Genomic DNA, 16,371 nt, shown 5'->3' on the forward strand with positions numbered 1-16,371 from the left:
GATCGTTCTATGTCGACAAGGTTTTACAATTCAATCTTTCTCAGCCTTCTGCTTAGTGGTTTATGCATACCTTTAATTAAAAACCAGGCATATGCAAGGCCGGTACGGTGCGGCGTAACTGTATAATTAAGCATGCGGAAATAAACTTTAAACCGATTGACGATTGCGCGTTTCTTTTTTCTTATCAGTGGTTGCAAATCAATGGCCTCTTATCAGCGCTTGGTTATACCAACAGAGAGCTTATTATGTAGTATTAAGGATATGTACAGGCATGCTCAATATATTACGTATATGGTAAAAGGGTGCCTATCCTCTCCGCTCCTCGTACTACCTTTCGTTGTTTAAACCCCGCGATATGGCAATGCAGGCACCAGTCTGAGCAACAACTTTCAACATGAACTCATTACCCGTCTATATACCACTTTCCAGCCAATTGCCCAAAAAGTAGTTTTCTTTGTCTATCCTTCGGTTGCAAAATGCCGTAAGGTCTTATCTGTGCATTTTATAGAGTTAACGTTTCGTCTGCACAATCAGACCTGCGTAGTTATATACTATCCTCCCCCAAGTAATAAAACCTCCGTTACTACCCTCTTTGATCTTGAAGTTTATAGAATTGGTAAATTCTCGGCGCAATGCGCCGGTTCCTCCTGGGCCCATCGTCGTATCAACTTCTCATCTCTGGAATTTTTCGGCCCGCTTTTCGGCGCGCTCTAGGCCAGCTTTTTTCCCTCACGTGCCCACGGCTTAATCGCATGTGCTGTAAACGGAAAGTCAGCTAAGGCTTTTTTTCCGAAAGGTGAACGGCTGAGGCTCAGAATTTGTATCTATAAAGCAAGACTCAAGGCCAAACCTTTTACTTTGGTATTCGAAGTATGGGTAATTGTATATTCAGAGTAGCGAGGTTAAATTCCAAGCAGAGTAAGAGTGTATGTCAGATTTAATTATTGGTGAGAAGGGAGCCATGTTGAGTTATAGCGGACTCCCTCAAACGCATACCCACTATGAGGCGCCTTGGAATTCCAGGAGTGAAGTATATTTAGAATACCGCTCTAAATTGGACATACACTATTGGAATCTGGGAAGTAAAAGGTGCTTCAGGGATTATTGAATTATGCTCAATCGTTGAATCTCGAACGTACATACCCACCTGAAAGTCTGCTCCCACACTCTGGTCGAATAAAATAACTGGTTTAAAAAATATTCGCTACACAAAAAATCATCAATTAGTCTAATTATATGATCACCACTTATGCCTGACTGGGGGACGAAACAGGAGTGACAAACTGATCTTTGTCATCGGAACCTTCATGTGCTACTCTATCACTGTCAGCATCACCCGCTTCCTTTTCTTCGGGGTTTTCCATCTTGTGGTCACCGTAGCTGATTTTTCTGGAAATCAGGTACGCTGATGGTATCAAAGACTCGCCTTCGAACATAATTTTCAGTCTTTTGGTAAGAGCGGAGCTAGACGAAGATCTTCTTCTGCTGCGCGACGAGATAGGAGCGGTATTTCCCAACGGGGTGAAAAACACTGGAGTTTCTGGCTCCATGATTGTTGGTCGGGATGGAGTCTTGACCACCGGTAGCTGCACAAGAGAGTCGGCATCGTCTAATACCGAGGATTCACGTTTCGGCGTGGTTGTAGGAGAAATTTTCATCCCCAAAACCACATCTGTCTGCTGCTCGTTGGGAGCTGTTGTAAGAGGTTGGGACTGTTGTGAACTCTCTGGAGATACTATCACAAACTCTCTTTCAACCTCCGCCAGTAATTCCACATCATGTAGATCTGGTTTGAACGAGGACTCTTCCTTATTGTCTGTGGTTACCCCCCTCAGTTCTGTATCCCCTGATTCAATCTGGGTACCCGTCTGTACATCTTGACTTGCCTGGCTGACGTTCAATACCGGTACTGGCTCGTCCTCGGTCTCAATAACCTCGTTGTGATTCTTCCAGACAAAAATTGTATCCCCCTTATCCTTCTCAATCACCAAGACCTCCTTCTCTACCGCTCTGACGAGCTCAACAATCCGCGGTAAAAGCTCCCGCCTGGTGATTCTCGGCTGCTTCTTCAGCATATCCACAACCACCGGTTCTCTACCAGCTATCAACACAGGCAAGTACCGCATATAGAGCAGAAGGAACATCGACACAAAGAGATCATCGATAATAGTGGAGCTGCCAAAGCCGTTGTTCAACCGCCTGATTTCGGAAACCTCGTATAAGAAGCACATAATCTCCTCATCCTGCAGCGGAAGCGTCTTTCGGGCCTGGAACAACGAATGAAGGTCCTTCGCGTACTCTGTGAATTCACTGAACCTGAGCGATTGTGCGGCTTGTTCAGAGAAGCCTTCAGGAATCTCCAAATTATGTCTAAACATGGAGCACAAGGCAGCGGTGGTAACCTCCCAGACCGCCACAATGTTAAGCATTGCAGCGTGGGACTTTCTCAACTTTCGGTAAAATACACAAAGGCTAGAGAGATCCTTCTTCTCGATTAGTAAGTTCACAAAGAAGAGGGCATACTCTGCTGCGTATTGGAAATGCTTCCCCGGCCTCTCGTTGTCCGGCTTCCAGATATTGACCAAATTCTTGGTGGTCTGCTTCAACGACACGACCGTCAGAATTTCTTCATACGCACTATCGAGGTCGTGGAGCTCCTCGTAATAAATTTTGGCAAGGCGGAAGCGTGGACGGTGCTGCCAGCGCTTTTTATCGTAGTTCACCACCTTTTTCAATGACGAAATGATAAACTGGATGAATTGGGGATAGTCTGGGTCCAAAGGAGTACCATCGATCTCTATGACCGTCACATTGGTAACTGGATTCAGGTTGAGGTACTTCAACCCTGTCTGAACGGATATCTTTCCCGCTCTCACATACTTGTAGATCTGGGAAACCAACCGGTAGTGCGGCTCCGAAATCGGATCGCTGTTGCTGCCGCTCTTGCGCGCGCATTCACAAGCCTGAAGCAACAGTTTCAACACTATCTTCGGGTCGCACACAAGCTTGGAGAGAATCTTTGAGTAGTAGAAGTGGTTCGTCCAGTCGCGGACATTCATCTCGATGGCAAACTTCAACGCAAGTTTGATCGTGTTGTAGAGGGTCTCCCGGCTCATCGGACTTCCCTGGAACCTCTTCTCGTAGCTGGCCCCTCGGCTCTTCTTGACAAACTTGGGAGTCGACACCACTTCAAAGCTGAGTCGCGACATCGGTGGCATCGTGGCGTTGTAAAGCTCTTTCAGAAAGTTAGACCAGAGCACCGCTGCCACCTTCCGAGACTCCTTGGAAAGATCCGAGAGCTGGACAAACTGACTCACACCCATGAGATAGCAAAGAAGCGTCTTTCGCTGGACCAAGGCGATACCCTGTTTACGGTCACTGTTCAACTTATCTGAGGTCCAAATAAGGTCATCTTCCACAAGGAACCCATACGACTGGGCCAAAAGGACCCACGACTCGACCCTCCCACTGCCGTAGAACAAGTCTGTCTGGAACATTCGGATGACAAAGTCCAACTCCACGGTTCGGCTCTGCATCGACCGCTTCCGAATCTTGAACAAGGCAAGCGCATTCACTCCCTGGATGTAGAACAACCCGGTCTTGGCCAACGCAAGGTACTTTGAGGGTCTGAACAGCGAGAAGTTCATGTCCAAAAGCCCGTAGAACGACTCGCGGAAGAGGCGGTTCGAGAGAGGCGTCTCCAAGTAGGCTTCCAAGATTGCTTCGTTCCGAGGCAACGGATCCGCATCGTCCTCGACCTTCTCTGTGAGATCAAGCAAAGCGTCGAGGAGCGGTTTGAAATCGTTTTTCGGCTGCTGGAACATGGGGTTCTTGGCAAAACAAAACGGCAAGAGGTACTCAGCTAACGGAACGGCGGAGGCTAGCGTCAATTCCTCGGGTGCCGTGTCGTGCTCAAAGGGGGTAAAGTTCTCAATCGAAACGGTGTGATGATAGCGACACGAGACGATCTGAGACACGTCGCAAACCGAATCAGGCCACTTCAACTTGAGTAACAACTCCAATGACATCTCCAAAAACACGCCCTCGGAGGCATCACAGCAGCTTCGGGCTCCTAGCTGCACGTGCACAATGCTCAGAAGATCGTTAATAATCTCTGGGTAGCGGTCGTCAGCGGGAAGCTCTGACACGTAGTATAGGAACACCAAAGTGAAGGTATTGACCAAAACGTCCTTGAGCACAGCGCTGGCTTTGGGGGACTTGGAAGAGACAGGCGTGGTGGTTGAAATCTCGCAGTGGTCGATGTGAAGGGCATAAGTGTAGAACAAGCGCAAAAATTGAACCAATTCGTTCAACTTTTCGGCGTTGTGTTCCTTGCCCAGCGACGTTAAATTTGTCGCTTGATGCTTCAATAGGGTAATAAAGTTTCTGGCGTATTCGTTGAAGAACCCGATAATTCGAAGAAGGATTTGCTGTCTCTGGGGGAACGTTTGGGAGACGTATTTCGCCGAAGTCACCTCATGAAGGAGAATCAGGATGGCGCTTTCGAACCCAACCTGGTACTTGGAGAGAAATCCGTGGATTTCGTAGTAGTTGAGCAAGATCTGCCACAAGCGGAGCTGCAACTCCATCGAAGAGTTTTTTACAAATGAGTCCATCGAGAGCTGCTCTTCGGTCAACACGTCGTCTTCTGATGGCATCAAAACGGATTCCAAAAGCCCGATTGTTTCGTCCCCCTTGGAGGTTTCGGCATCGAGAATCTTCGAAAACGTACTCAAGATGTTGATCTTTGACAACTGGTCACTCACCGTCTGGGAGTTCAATCGCGGAATGTTAGGGTAGTTGGTGTAGGGAATGTCCACCGGAGAGGCGGCGGCCTTGTCTAGAAACCGTTTCAAGGACTCTTCCATGGCCGTAGCGTTGTTCTTGAAATCCGACTGCTGGTGGAGGGAGACGGTGGCCCACTCGAGCCGGAACCGGAGTTTGTCGGTCACCGTCAAACAGCAGAGAAAGTCGTGGCACAAGTACTTCCACCGTTCGAGTCGTTTGGCGGTGGCATCGAGCTCGATCTGTAAGGCGGCAACGGCCTTGCGGTTCTTTGGCTGCAGTCTCAAGCTCTTCATCCGCTTGAACAAGGAAATATAGTGGTCAGAGAGGATTTCGCAAAGAGATACTGCGACGGTGAGCTTCTGGTGCATTTTTTCCTCGTCCTGGGCTACCAAAAGAGCATTCATGTCAGTGTACATGGAAATATCGCTCGCCTCCGCCATCTTCCGCACGGCCTTTAGCATCTCAGGACTCCATTTCGAATCGGTGATCAAACAGACATCGCTGGTTTCAAGAAGCTTTTCGAGAAAGAGGAGTCGCACCTGGTGGAGATGCAATCCATTGGAGTTGATATCGCGGATGACACTCTCCAACTCGGTGGCACTCATAATGGTATCAAGATCCGGGGGTTGGATGTAGGAATCACTCAAGGCGGTGGAGTTGAGGATCTCCATCAACGGCAAGTCATAGTTACTCTTTCCCTGGGATTCCTGGAGCAAAAATTCGGATTCCTGGATTGACCAGGTTGAAAGCGTGGTGACAAAGTCCGCGATGAACGGGTCCAATAACAGGGGGTTGGTGACGAAGGGAGTTATGACGTCTTGAAATTCGACGGTGCGCAACGCAAGAAAGTTGTTCAACGCCTTAAGGAACGTCAAGGACTCGGAAAAGTCGTCAATGGTGGGGACCCTGGCGTCGGCAACGATGGTAGCAGCCGCTTTCCGCTTCGACGCTCTCTGTGGGACGTTTCGGTCCGTAGTTGACTTTCCATCGTCTTTGACGGCCGACGTAACCTCCGCTTCGGGCTGTGAGACTTCCTGGTCAACGGCAATATTGGACTCAGGGATACCGTTAGTCTGCTCTTTGTCTTCCATATCCTCGTCACGGTCTGGGGTTTCCTTCCGTGTTTGCTGGGCATCAAAGGACTCAAAGGTGGGCTCAACACTGACTTCAATCTCCACCACCTCCGGTTCTTCTTCTTCTTCCTCTTCCTCTTCTTCTTCCTCCATTTCAACCTCGTCGCCTTTCGGCATCGCAAAGCGGATAATCTCCAAGGTGTCGGTGGTGAGGGCATACGGATCCTGTACATACTTCAGCTTCGGTGGTTTCGGCATCGTATCAAGAAGCTGCGCGATCACTGTGGCCCAGCTCAACCGTTTCAACTCTATCCGGGCAACCGTTGGAGTGCTGGCCTCCCGTCTGTTTTCCTCGATCTCGGCCTTGACCGGTGCCAAATAGCTGAGCTTCTGGAACAACGCGACTTCTGCTTGCTTTGTCTGGGAAACATCTATTTTGGCCAAAAACTCGTCGTTCTGGAGTGAGACCTCATCGCCCAACTCCATTAATATCATCTTCTTTTTCTGAAGCACGCGCGAGAGGTGCGGCATCACAAACGACCCACGGTGGATAACTATGTCGTCATCGTCTGTCTTGGTTAATTCGTACTCGAGAATCAACCGCGTGAGCCGCGTCAATCCGAAATATGACAGGATGCTGTAGAGAAGCTCCGTCAAGAGTGTATCACCTTCTCCATGGCCTAGCGCCGTTAGCATATCAGACATGCACACATAGAACTCGGTGTACACCTCATCATTGTCTAGACTCTCGTGGGAGTGCGCTAGCCTCTCGAACCGGAGCACGCCGCGGTTCCGGTACGCCAAGTAGCGGAGGGTCTCGACGGTTGGCGATGGCGGGGCGTTACCATCTTTTGTGATCACATCCAATTTGAAGAGACGTTTGTATTCGGCTTCGGCAAGCTCAAACAGCCGGTCTTTCTGGTGCTTGAGCGCGCTTTGGAAGATCTTGAAGGCCTCCTCCACCTGCAACTCGCGCGTGTGTTCCTCGGCGTCCAACGCGAGCCCGTCCTCACTGATATTTATCGGCGTGAATGATGACTAAGGGTTAGTGGTTTGAACTTTTGGCTATTCCCTGTGACATACCATCGTGGTTTTTGAAGTGGTTTGGATGAAGATCGCTCGAGGGAAGGTTAAATCTCTAAAGACAGTGTTGTGAAGTTGTATGCAGGATGTACTGGAGATCGCTAGCAAGGAAACGGGCACGCCAAGTCATCAGGTGTTTCAAAATGAAATATCATGTTCCGTTTTAATTTATTTTTGTTTGCGGTATGAGGTGGTATTTTCACAGTAACTAAGCTGGTACATTCCTGTACTTGTATCCGGTTACGATAATTAGCCGTTGCGTTTCAGAGATCAATTAGTCTCTACTAATGATTGTGTGAGTCTGGTCGTAGGTTTCTGAAATATGCTTCAAATATATATATATAACTTCAATTAGCCGAATTCTAGAGGATTGGGCTCTGGAAAGACGCTCGAATGATAATCAGGTTAGAAGAAGCTAAAATTGTACGCGTATTGTCAATATTATGTCCCACTACCGGATTGGTTGAATATAATTTTTCTTATAAATTGCCGATCCTTCAAAGGTTTATTTTTTTTATATTAAATGCAAAGCCACGATTTATATAAGTTATGGACGAATATCAAATTATCACTATGCAACCGCTTTTTGCCTCGCCATCTGCATGCACGTTTTCCTACATATAAAACTTCGCCTCGCATCTCTAATACCACTATTCTTTCCACCAACATGACCTACGCGCTGCCTATCAAATACTCGGCTGAGTTCTTGCCTCGGTTGAAATCTATAACCGTGAATATCGAAATCACCGATGCAAGCTATATCCCCACCCAAGCAGTAATGGCCTCGCCCACTGTCTGCTCCGTCACTTTCGGCGATCTCACCTCAGATGCGGAAACAACGTACCAGCTCAGCCTCCCCCACCCGGCGATGGAAAATCTCCCAGTGTTGAGCCTAATCAGGAAAGATGTGCACAACGACCTTTTATACTCAATAAAACTACCCGCTGCCGCCACAGTGGAAGACAGTAAGTACTTCGACCGATCGGCCAACTTCTCCATGACCATGGCCACCGACCATGTCAAATGGTCCACAAAGGATATCAAAGCAAAATTATCCGGTTCCAAGCTGGGGTTCACATTCAACTGTGGAAAGTGCAACGCGACAATTTTGATAGATACCCAGGTTACGGCGTTTCACGACCTGCCCTCCGAATTGTGGCTGGAGATGATGGACTTCTGGCACTGCCACAAGCCCGAAACGGGTGAAATCCACGGTACAGCCAATCGGTACACCAAACTCAGACCCCGAGCCAATGGGGTTATCATTGGCTCTTACTACCTCCTCACAAACGCCGACGACTTCCCCAGCATTACTGTCGTGGGGGACGCAGCCCAATGCACTGCTTGCGCATATGAATTAGGGAATATGGACGACGATCTCTTGGTAAAACTCTTTAAGTGGAACCTCATACTTGTGGTAAAAGGGTCTGAAGAGATGTATCTCCCGTACTATCACGCGTATGGCGTCATGTTAGATGCGATCAACTCCCAGGCCTCCCGGGTGTACCAGGTGAAGAACGAGTCTGAAGAGTCGGAAATGCTTGTGTGGGTGTTCAATGTTGGTATCAATCTTACGCTTTCGGGCAGAGAGTTGACTAACTGCTTGAAGATCATGTACATGCGTCCTGGCGATGGCTACAGAGAGGAAATAGAGCGCAGAAGGGATGGGCTTGAGGTAATTGGGTTGAGCGAGGTAGTGTACAAGTCTCTTGTGGAAACATTGGATGATGTCCATGAAAACTTGCCCCAGTGCCAAGACCAGTTTATGGGCTGGAACGTCAGCTACCTATCGGAAAAGTAGGTAATCATACCGAACTCATACGGAGCCTTGTCGAGAATGTTCTTGATATCAGATTAATCGCTTTCGAGTACTTGAAGATGGGGCTCTCCCTTATTTTGGGCCAGCTCTCTATGTAAACATCCCCGGGGTATAACTAAAAGAACCAAATGTTATAGAATAAAATACAATCTAGAGGAATCACCTGAGGCCATTGTCTTTGTAAAGTTTGCGAGTTTTCCCTTAGAGCCTCAGAACTGCCTCCTTCATGGCGGGGGCAACCTGCTTTCTGCTGGCAGCAACGTTCAACTGTTTGTAAAATTTTAAGGTTTTAAACACCTCATTGCTTTTAGAGGTATCCAATGATTCCAACTGCAACTCCTGCCTCAACAAGCCAGCAATCTTATCAGACAATACATCATCCACGAAGTCGTAAAAAGCAATCTGTCTCACAAACTCCACCTTCTTATCACTAGCCATCATGCACACCAAGTCCAACTTCTGATGTACGCCCCATTCCTTGACCTCAGCCTCGATAGTGGAGAAGTTCTTGAAGAAGTAGCTGAAGGACTTGGGCATGGAAGAGATCCCTACAGTTTTGATCCCATCAGACGCGGTCTGAAACTCGTACGCTTTGTAGTCCTTGCGCAAAATTTCGCTCAACGTCAATCCCGAAAGATCCTTCTTCTGCTGCTTGAGCTCGTCGGCGTACGCGGCAAAGTTTAGGAACGGAGCAATGGCCGAGTACTTGTCAAAAGCGGCAATATCAGCCGGTTCCACCTTGTTACTCATGTTTCCCGTATCGGTAAGAAGTGGTGCCACAAGAATGTCCATCACGTCAGCAAATACAGCGGTGCTCACGCTTCCTTTGGTCAACACATCGTACCAGTAATTAAACACAAGGCACGAACAGCTGCCACTCTTTTCGATGATTCGTGGCTGGGCATCAAGAAACATATTCTCATCATCGTGGTGGTCGATGATGGAAATGACGTTGGTAAAGTGTCTCAAGTCGCCCTGGGGCGCACAGTGGTCTACAAGCACCAAGTCGATCAAAGTGGGGTCAATCTTGTGGAAATCCTCCACAAAGTACAACAAATCGACGGTGATGGCTTGCTTGCCCAATGCATACACAATATCCTTCCTCAAGTTCAAGTCCGCACGCGGGATGTTGATCAAGGGGATGATGGGGATGGTGGGGTGTGCGACATGGTGGAAGTAGGCGTAGGTGATGGCTGAAACCACAGAATCGAGATCTAGAAATTAGTATCCAGTTTTGTGTACTTGCAGCACTCAAAGGAAGGGAAACCATCGGCTATTTGCCAGGTCAATATCCCTTGGATCCATCCATTATTGGGTGCCGAACATAGTTACGAGTTGGAGCTCAGCACGTACCGGCGGACTGGTTTCCAGAGACGATTCTCAATCTACCCTTGGACGCAAGCGTGGCAGCAAGCGTTTTATTGGCTGCTTGTAAATACGATAAAATTGGAGCAGTCATATTGAAGTTATGTCCGTCCAAGACTTGTTCTATCATACGTGATTGAAATATTTAGCATCCATTCCGTGTCCTGCATACCGACAATCTCTCATACAGGTATCCTGGCTGAGCCGCAGGGAGTCTTCATGTACCTGTCGTCTAAAGCGGGATATATGATCACGTGCACTTGGCCAGATCCGGAAAGATCCAAATAGTAGCCTGGTGTATGTGCATACGTATGCGTCCCACCGTACGGGTAGTCAGCGTGCAACATGGCCAGGACAAAAGTAGCTGCTCCCAGTAGTGCCACACAAAGGCTTCTTAGCCATAACAGAGATAATTGATATTTTACTCGATATGCATTTTATTAACGGAGTTTATACCGGTATATTGAAGGAAATATGCCCTCCAACAGGCACCAGAATGCATTTTAGAAGCGCTGACTATTGTGCAGTGGTGACCCGCAGCCAGGTGCATACACTGCTGTTTTTGTTAGACGGGCGGATCGGGGGCATTTTCACAAAATCGTATTTTTCCATTGTTTACACACAACTCGGAATCTCCGTTGTAAGGTGCCACTACGACCTTAAGGTACATACGAAGACACCCGCAATACCACGCCAGGAATTGACAATATCAGACCAGTCGTTTTTTTTTTTTTTTACTCCGCTATATCCACGCGTAACTCTTAAATTGTTACTCCACCGGTTTCTAGCGATCCTATACCAAACAGTCTCCGTATAAACGGTTTTGCATTGATAATTGACTTTATCCCCATTCGCATATTTTGCATTGGTTTCAAGCAGCTTCGCTCTTGAACCCCCCTTCCCTCCAAGATTACCACTGCATTACTCCTCGCATTCGTCCAACTAGGTTACATCTACACAACTTCCCAGAGCAGTTTGTTGAATGAATCGGTAGGGGCAATGGACAAAGAAAACGAGATTCTTGATGGCAGCCCCCGGCGGCTTCTCACCCCGAAAAAACAAACTTGCAATACAACCACCCCACTACCCCAGGACTCGTTCACGCCTCATAGACCCAGATCGCTCCAAAGGGCGTACAAAAGAATGGGCCAAGATCTCTACAATACACCCGATGCGGATAGCAATTTTGACATCTTGAAGGAGGATTATGGCAAATTGGAACGTCTTTATGCCGATCAGTTGATCAAAAACTCACGCATCATCCAGGACCAGGAAAAGCTCGAGTTTGAGTTGTTGGAAAAGGACCAAACGTTGCTAGCGCTGGCATCTAAGTTCAGTGAGCTCGCCAAGTTGAATAAGAAGCTCAGCGAGACGTTGGCGCACGAAAAAGACAATATGCTCAAGGAGGGCAACCGGGCCCGCGAGGTTCAGATGATGCTCGAGGCCAAAATCAGCTCGCTTCAGCGCATCGTCAAAGAGAATGAGAACATCATCGAACAGTTGTCAGGGCCAGTACCGCCGCTGGATCAGTTTGCGGCGATGGAGAAAGAGTACACCAAGCTCCAAAGACTACACAAGGTGTCGGAGACCAACTACGAGTACGAGATGAATGCCAAGTCCATTTTGATCGGCCAGATTGAGACCTTGGGGGCGGAAAATGCACGGTTGTTGCGCGCCTTCAGCGAGCTACAGGAGAAGTATGAAGAGTTGAACGAGCAGTGCCTTCATTCGATCGTCAACATCGATGATATCGAGGATTCGGATCTGGATGGCGACTTCCGAAGGGACTTCAGAGAGGGTATCCAGGACAAAGTCCGTGGGAACATTCTTGGTGGGTTGGACTACGACCTTCCAGACGGGTCGAGCTACCCTAACGTGCAACGCCGCTGCTCCGACGACAGCTTGGTAAAAGACAACAGTTTCACAGATTCCAGCGATTCAGGCAGCGAGACATTCCGCTTCACCAGCTTGGCTGACGAATTGAGCAGTATATCTCGCAAGGCAAACGTCTCGGTGGAAACCATTGATGAACAGAACGAAGACGATCTACTGGAGGCGCTAGCTAACCTCGGTTCTCCCGGGTTGAACCAAAACAGGTTCATGTTCCCCAGTCCGAAAAAGTCAAGCCAAAGCCCTCGCATTCTCTCCGCCTCCACGCCACACCACACCAAGATTGTACCGTTGGAGATCGACTGCAACTTGCGGTCCATGAAGTTAAACACCTCCAGCAATGCTTCGCCCTCCAAGAGCTCCCCCGAAACCTTTTTCAGTCACCAGAAGCGCCACTCCCGCACCATGAGTACGGATATTATTCCCATCCAGGTGGAGTTTGAGCCGTCTCCGTTCCAGCGTAACTCGTCTAACGAGTCGGTACGCATGTCGCCAGCAATGTCCCAACGGTCACATGCCTCGTCTGTGGCCAGCAGGGCCGCTCTGGACCGCTTGCCCCACAGCGGCTCTCACAGTCGGGTCAGCTCTCACGGTGAGACCAATCCACCGTTGGACGAAGCTAGACAGGAGATCACCAAGTTGAAATTTGAATTGCAGTCTGTCAAGTTGCAGAACGAGAAACTCATGTCATTTATCGGCTTCGAGCTCCAGAAGATGGATCCCGGCAGTGTGACCTTCACCGACGCCAAGTGGGCCAAGGGCACCGCCTTACCCCGTCTCGGGCAGATTGAGTACTCCGACGCCAAGTTGATCCACAGCTCTAAACAAGTGTTGCGCAACAAACGCATCTTGCGGTCGGTTTCTGTGATCCAGAACGTGCAGCGTCGCCGCTCATTGCAGGGTCTCCGGGCCAAGAAGAGCGTGTCGATCATCGACGCCGAGGGCAACCATATGGATGTGAGCAGTCTCGCCAATTCGTCGTTTGAGGACCAGTCGGAGTCTCCTTCTGAGGAGGAAAGCCTGCCACGAACAAAGCTAATAAACAGTGACGAACTATTGGCTCCGATCTCGGCATTGCGTGTGACTAAGCGCAGGCCCCTCCGAGGGAACAAGCCTCGCTGCAGCAGCGTGGGCGACTACAGGCGCTTGAACGGAATCGATTATGGTCAGAGTCCGTTGGCGGTACTTCTCCGGGGTATTGACATCAGCAGGGTGTTCCTAGACTTTGATTTGGATGTTGAATAGTTTTGGTTTATGGTTTCTCTAATCTCTCCTGCTTGCTGCTGGATCGTGTGTTGTTATTTTTTTTTTGTGACTGGGGCTTTTCTTACTGTTTACCGTCATATTTCCCTTCTATGTCCCACAGGTGTCTGCAATGTTATGCCTGTATATATCAATACGAATATGTCATAAATGAAAGTGTATTGCTGTGGTTGTAAAATTCGCGAGGGGCGAAATTTAAACATGTTGGAATCAAAGTGTAGACCTAGAAAGATTGTGTTGAGTGTGGGGTTAGCTTGGGAATATAATTGAAAAGGCTGCTTTGTTGGCGACGGAAATGGATTAACTGGAGGAAATAGTAATCTAGAACATTGGTATGATTTTCATTCCCAAATCTTTCGGGTTTAATGTTATCTGGTAATATGAATTATAATTATAAATGTATTGATTTTATAATTATCGTCGCTGAAATTACATACGTACTTATATTCTCGTTTCTAAAATTACATATGTACATATATTCTCGTTTCTAAAATATATGAATGCAATTTTTTGAACCAAGTGATTAGATATAAATATCACCTTTATCCAAATAATTATATAGTTATTCACCCATACAATAATAGTTCAACATCACGCATTTATATTGATACCGAATATACAAATTATGTATTAGATGTTCATGTACATATATTTCTCTCCCTGAATATTCGCACCGTGACCACGCCGCACTGCTTTTTAGTGCTTGCCAAACTTGGCTGTGATCGTGTGCATATGGGGCGATCGGAAAGTATCCAATAAAGCTCTCAAATACACAGCAATGACGCCATAAACCCAAAGTCCGATAAAGAGATCCGAAATGAATCGCAAAAATCCAAATGGATTAATGTCTATTACTCGGGTTCTCGCTCCGCTGACTAATATCCGATAATGGTCTGCCTCTGCGCGTATCGGTTGTTGCCCGATTGGGAAACTTGTTTCGGCACGAGCATGAAAAAAAAGGCAGGCGCTTAAGAGCTTTGTGTCCATTTGAAGCTTTCCCAGAGAATTTCTACCAACCATGGAGAACTATTCAGAAATCAACCTACTCCAGGACACGTTGCGTGACGAAACGTCCAACTTTTTTGTGACGGAGTTGCGCCTCATCAGCACGTTTGCGGAGTACAATGAGATGTACGTGCGGTTGATCCAGCCCTTGAACTTGAGCGACCTTTCGGGGTTTGCACCAACAGTGGATGCATCGCTCGCGAGCCAGGAAGCGATGCTAGCGGAATTCAATACATACTTCAACCAATTGACGAACGCGGGACTCATCATGGCGAAAGTCAGATACCGGTTCAAGACGTTGCCCGATTTGGTGGAGCTCAAAGACATCCTCACGCAGATCAACGACCATATCTGCGTGATATTGACAAAGTGCCACGTGTGGGTGAGCAAGTTTACCACGCAGTTTATCAATAAAAACCTTATTACGCACCGGTCGGTGTTGAAGAGCCTCAACATCGACGCGCTATTGGGACACTTTCAAACGGCGTTCAACAACTTCAAGGCGATTGCAAAGGTGCTCAGCTACTGCCCCAGCTCTGTGGAGGATCTATCCAGTGCGGAGGCGTTGAAAAACTTTTACCGCATCTTGAGTGAGTTCAACAACCGCGTGTACGACGAAAACGAGCAGTTCCTTGCGGTGGTACGCGCGCAGACGCCCGCGTACGCTGCATTCGAGGTGGTAAAGCGTACAAAGCGGCAGCAATTGTCGTACGAGGAGTACCAACAGGAGATGCGCATCATCGCGCGCGGCGACTATAAGGAGGACTCCAAGAAGGCGTCCAAGAAGCTCGTCAACAAAAATCTCATGGTGATGTTGCACATTTCGCTCGAGATCCAGCCGTTTATGGAGCGTATCAACGACCAGGTGCTCTGGGTCTTGAAGAATTACTATCTTAGCATCATGAAGATGCGTCATGAAAACAACCTCAGCTCGCAGCTCGACGGACTGGAGCCCGGCACCGAGGACGAGGGCAAGACTAACGTCGACTTGAACGAATTCATGGCACAGATCCGGCTGTTGATCGACGAGATCAACAAGCTCAACCTCATCATGATCCAACTCTTCTATGACGACTTCTTGAACAACTCCAAAGACTACTTGAAAAAGGGCCGCTTCTTGCTCAACCTCTTGATCACCTCACAGCCCATCTGTGACTCTATCATCCAGATCAACTTCATATACAACAAGTTGATGAAGCATTACAACCAGCAGCTCAATACTACGTCTGCGATTTTTCAGAACCAGTCGCTGAACTTGACCTTCCGCAACGTCTTTGTATACTCCATCTTCGACCAGCAGTTCTCCAACTTCAACAACATCTTGAAGAAGATGTTGGAGGTGATCAAGGCTAACCAGGACCCCACAAAGTCCGTCGACAGCTTGGATAAGTTGCTTAAGAACGAGTACGCCATCAACGAGTTGTACGGTCTAGGAAAGGAGTTGAGCCGTTTGGGAAGTTGTATTGACGTCAACCAGTTGAACAACAAGAAGGTGGTGATCGATGAGGTGCTCTAGCCCGGGAATCATCCCGTTTTCTTTATGTACGCTTTGGGTAGACCTAGAGTAATATTAAATAGATGCCAGCAGATGTGATGCCAAATCAGATGTCTATAGGTGTCGCCGGACAGAAAGAGGGGGACCCGAATAACGTCAAGGGTTGTAAAGGGTGCGTGCCATGGGAGGTACAGTGTTATAAGGTGAAGGGCCCGATAATCAAGTAGAGATATAAACCTATCAGTTCTCAGGAGGAATCAAATCGAAAATCCCCACAACTATTGATAATGAAACACCTCGAATTAGCTATATGGGCATAGCTTGTCTAGAGGTACCCGGCCCTGAATACACTAACTATGAGCTATACGATACTGGAAACATGACTTCGAGATCGCTGTTGACTGGAGAATTTGAGTCTAACCCAGCAATTTGGATTATCCCCATGCGATACATCTTGAGGAATTCCATTCATTCCTTGCGCTGTTATTCAAAGGTATATAATTTCTGAGTAAACAAAAAAATATCACCAAGTGAGCAACGTTAAAAGAATCGATACCTGGGGAGAAACACGATTAACCCATAGGAACGAT

At 47.8% G+C, this 16,371-nt stretch overlaps 5 protein-coding genes across 5 annotated transcripts; 3 read left to right on the forward strand and 2 right to left on the reverse strand.

Moving 5' to 3' along the window:
• Positions 1-1,247: 1,247 nt before the first annotated feature.
• On the reverse strand, positions 1,248-6,947 carry BABINDRAFT_167274 (uncharacterized protein; the record flags this gene model as incomplete). Its single annotated transcript, XM_019130499.1, has 2 exons — positions 1,248-6,899; positions 6,945-6,947. 2 exons carry the CDS (start codon positions 6,945-6,947, stop codon positions 1,248-1,250), a joined length of 5,655 nt encoding a protein of 1,884 aa, XP_018984737.1.
• A 664-nt stretch (positions 6,948-7,611) lies between these two features.
• On the forward strand, positions 7,612-8,745 carry BABINDRAFT_167275 (putative polyadenylation protein; the record flags this gene model as incomplete). The annotated part of the gene is made up of 1 exon (XM_019130500.1): positions 7,612-8,745. The coding sequence occupies one exon, from the start codon at positions 7,612-7,614 to the stop codon at positions 8,743-8,745; it is 1,134 nt and encodes a 377-aa protein (XP_018984738.1).
• Positions 8,746-8,964: 219 nt separating this feature from the next.
• Positions 8,965-10,222, reverse strand: BABINDRAFT_171642 (exopolyphosphatase; the record flags this gene model as incomplete). The annotated part of the gene is made up of 2 exons (XM_019130828.1): positions 8,965-9,977; positions 10,117-10,222. The coding sequence occupies 2 exons, from the start codon at positions 10,220-10,222 to the stop codon at positions 8,965-8,967; spliced, it is 1,119 nt and encodes a 372-aa protein (XP_018984739.1).
• A 559-nt stretch (positions 10,223-10,781) lies between these two features.
• On the forward strand, positions 10,782-13,450 carry BABINDRAFT_161814 (uncharacterized protein). Its single transcript, XM_019129023.1, has one exon. The coding sequence runs from the start codon at positions 11,128-11,130 to the stop codon at positions 13,261-13,263; it is 2,136 nt and encodes a 711-aa protein (XP_018984740.1). The 5' UTR covers positions 10,782-11,127; the 3' UTR covers positions 13,264-13,450.
• Positions 13,451-14,299: 849 nt separating this feature from the next.
• BABINDRAFT_8352 (uncharacterized protein) lies at positions 14,300-15,802 on the forward strand (the record flags this gene model as incomplete). Its single annotated transcript, XM_019132785.1, has 1 exon — positions 14,300-15,802. One exon carries the CDS (start codon positions 14,300-14,302, stop codon positions 15,800-15,802), a length of 1,503 nt encoding a protein of 500 aa, XP_018984741.1.
• Positions 15,803-16,371: the final 569 nt, after the last annotated feature.

Source organism: Babjeviella inositovora (assembly GCF_001661335.1).
Source record: "Babjeviella inositovora NRRL Y-12698 unplaced genomic scaffold BABINscaffold_7, whole genome shotgun sequence".
NCBI lineage: Eukaryota > Fungi > Ascomycota > Pichiomycetes > Serinales > Babjeviella > Babjeviella inositovora.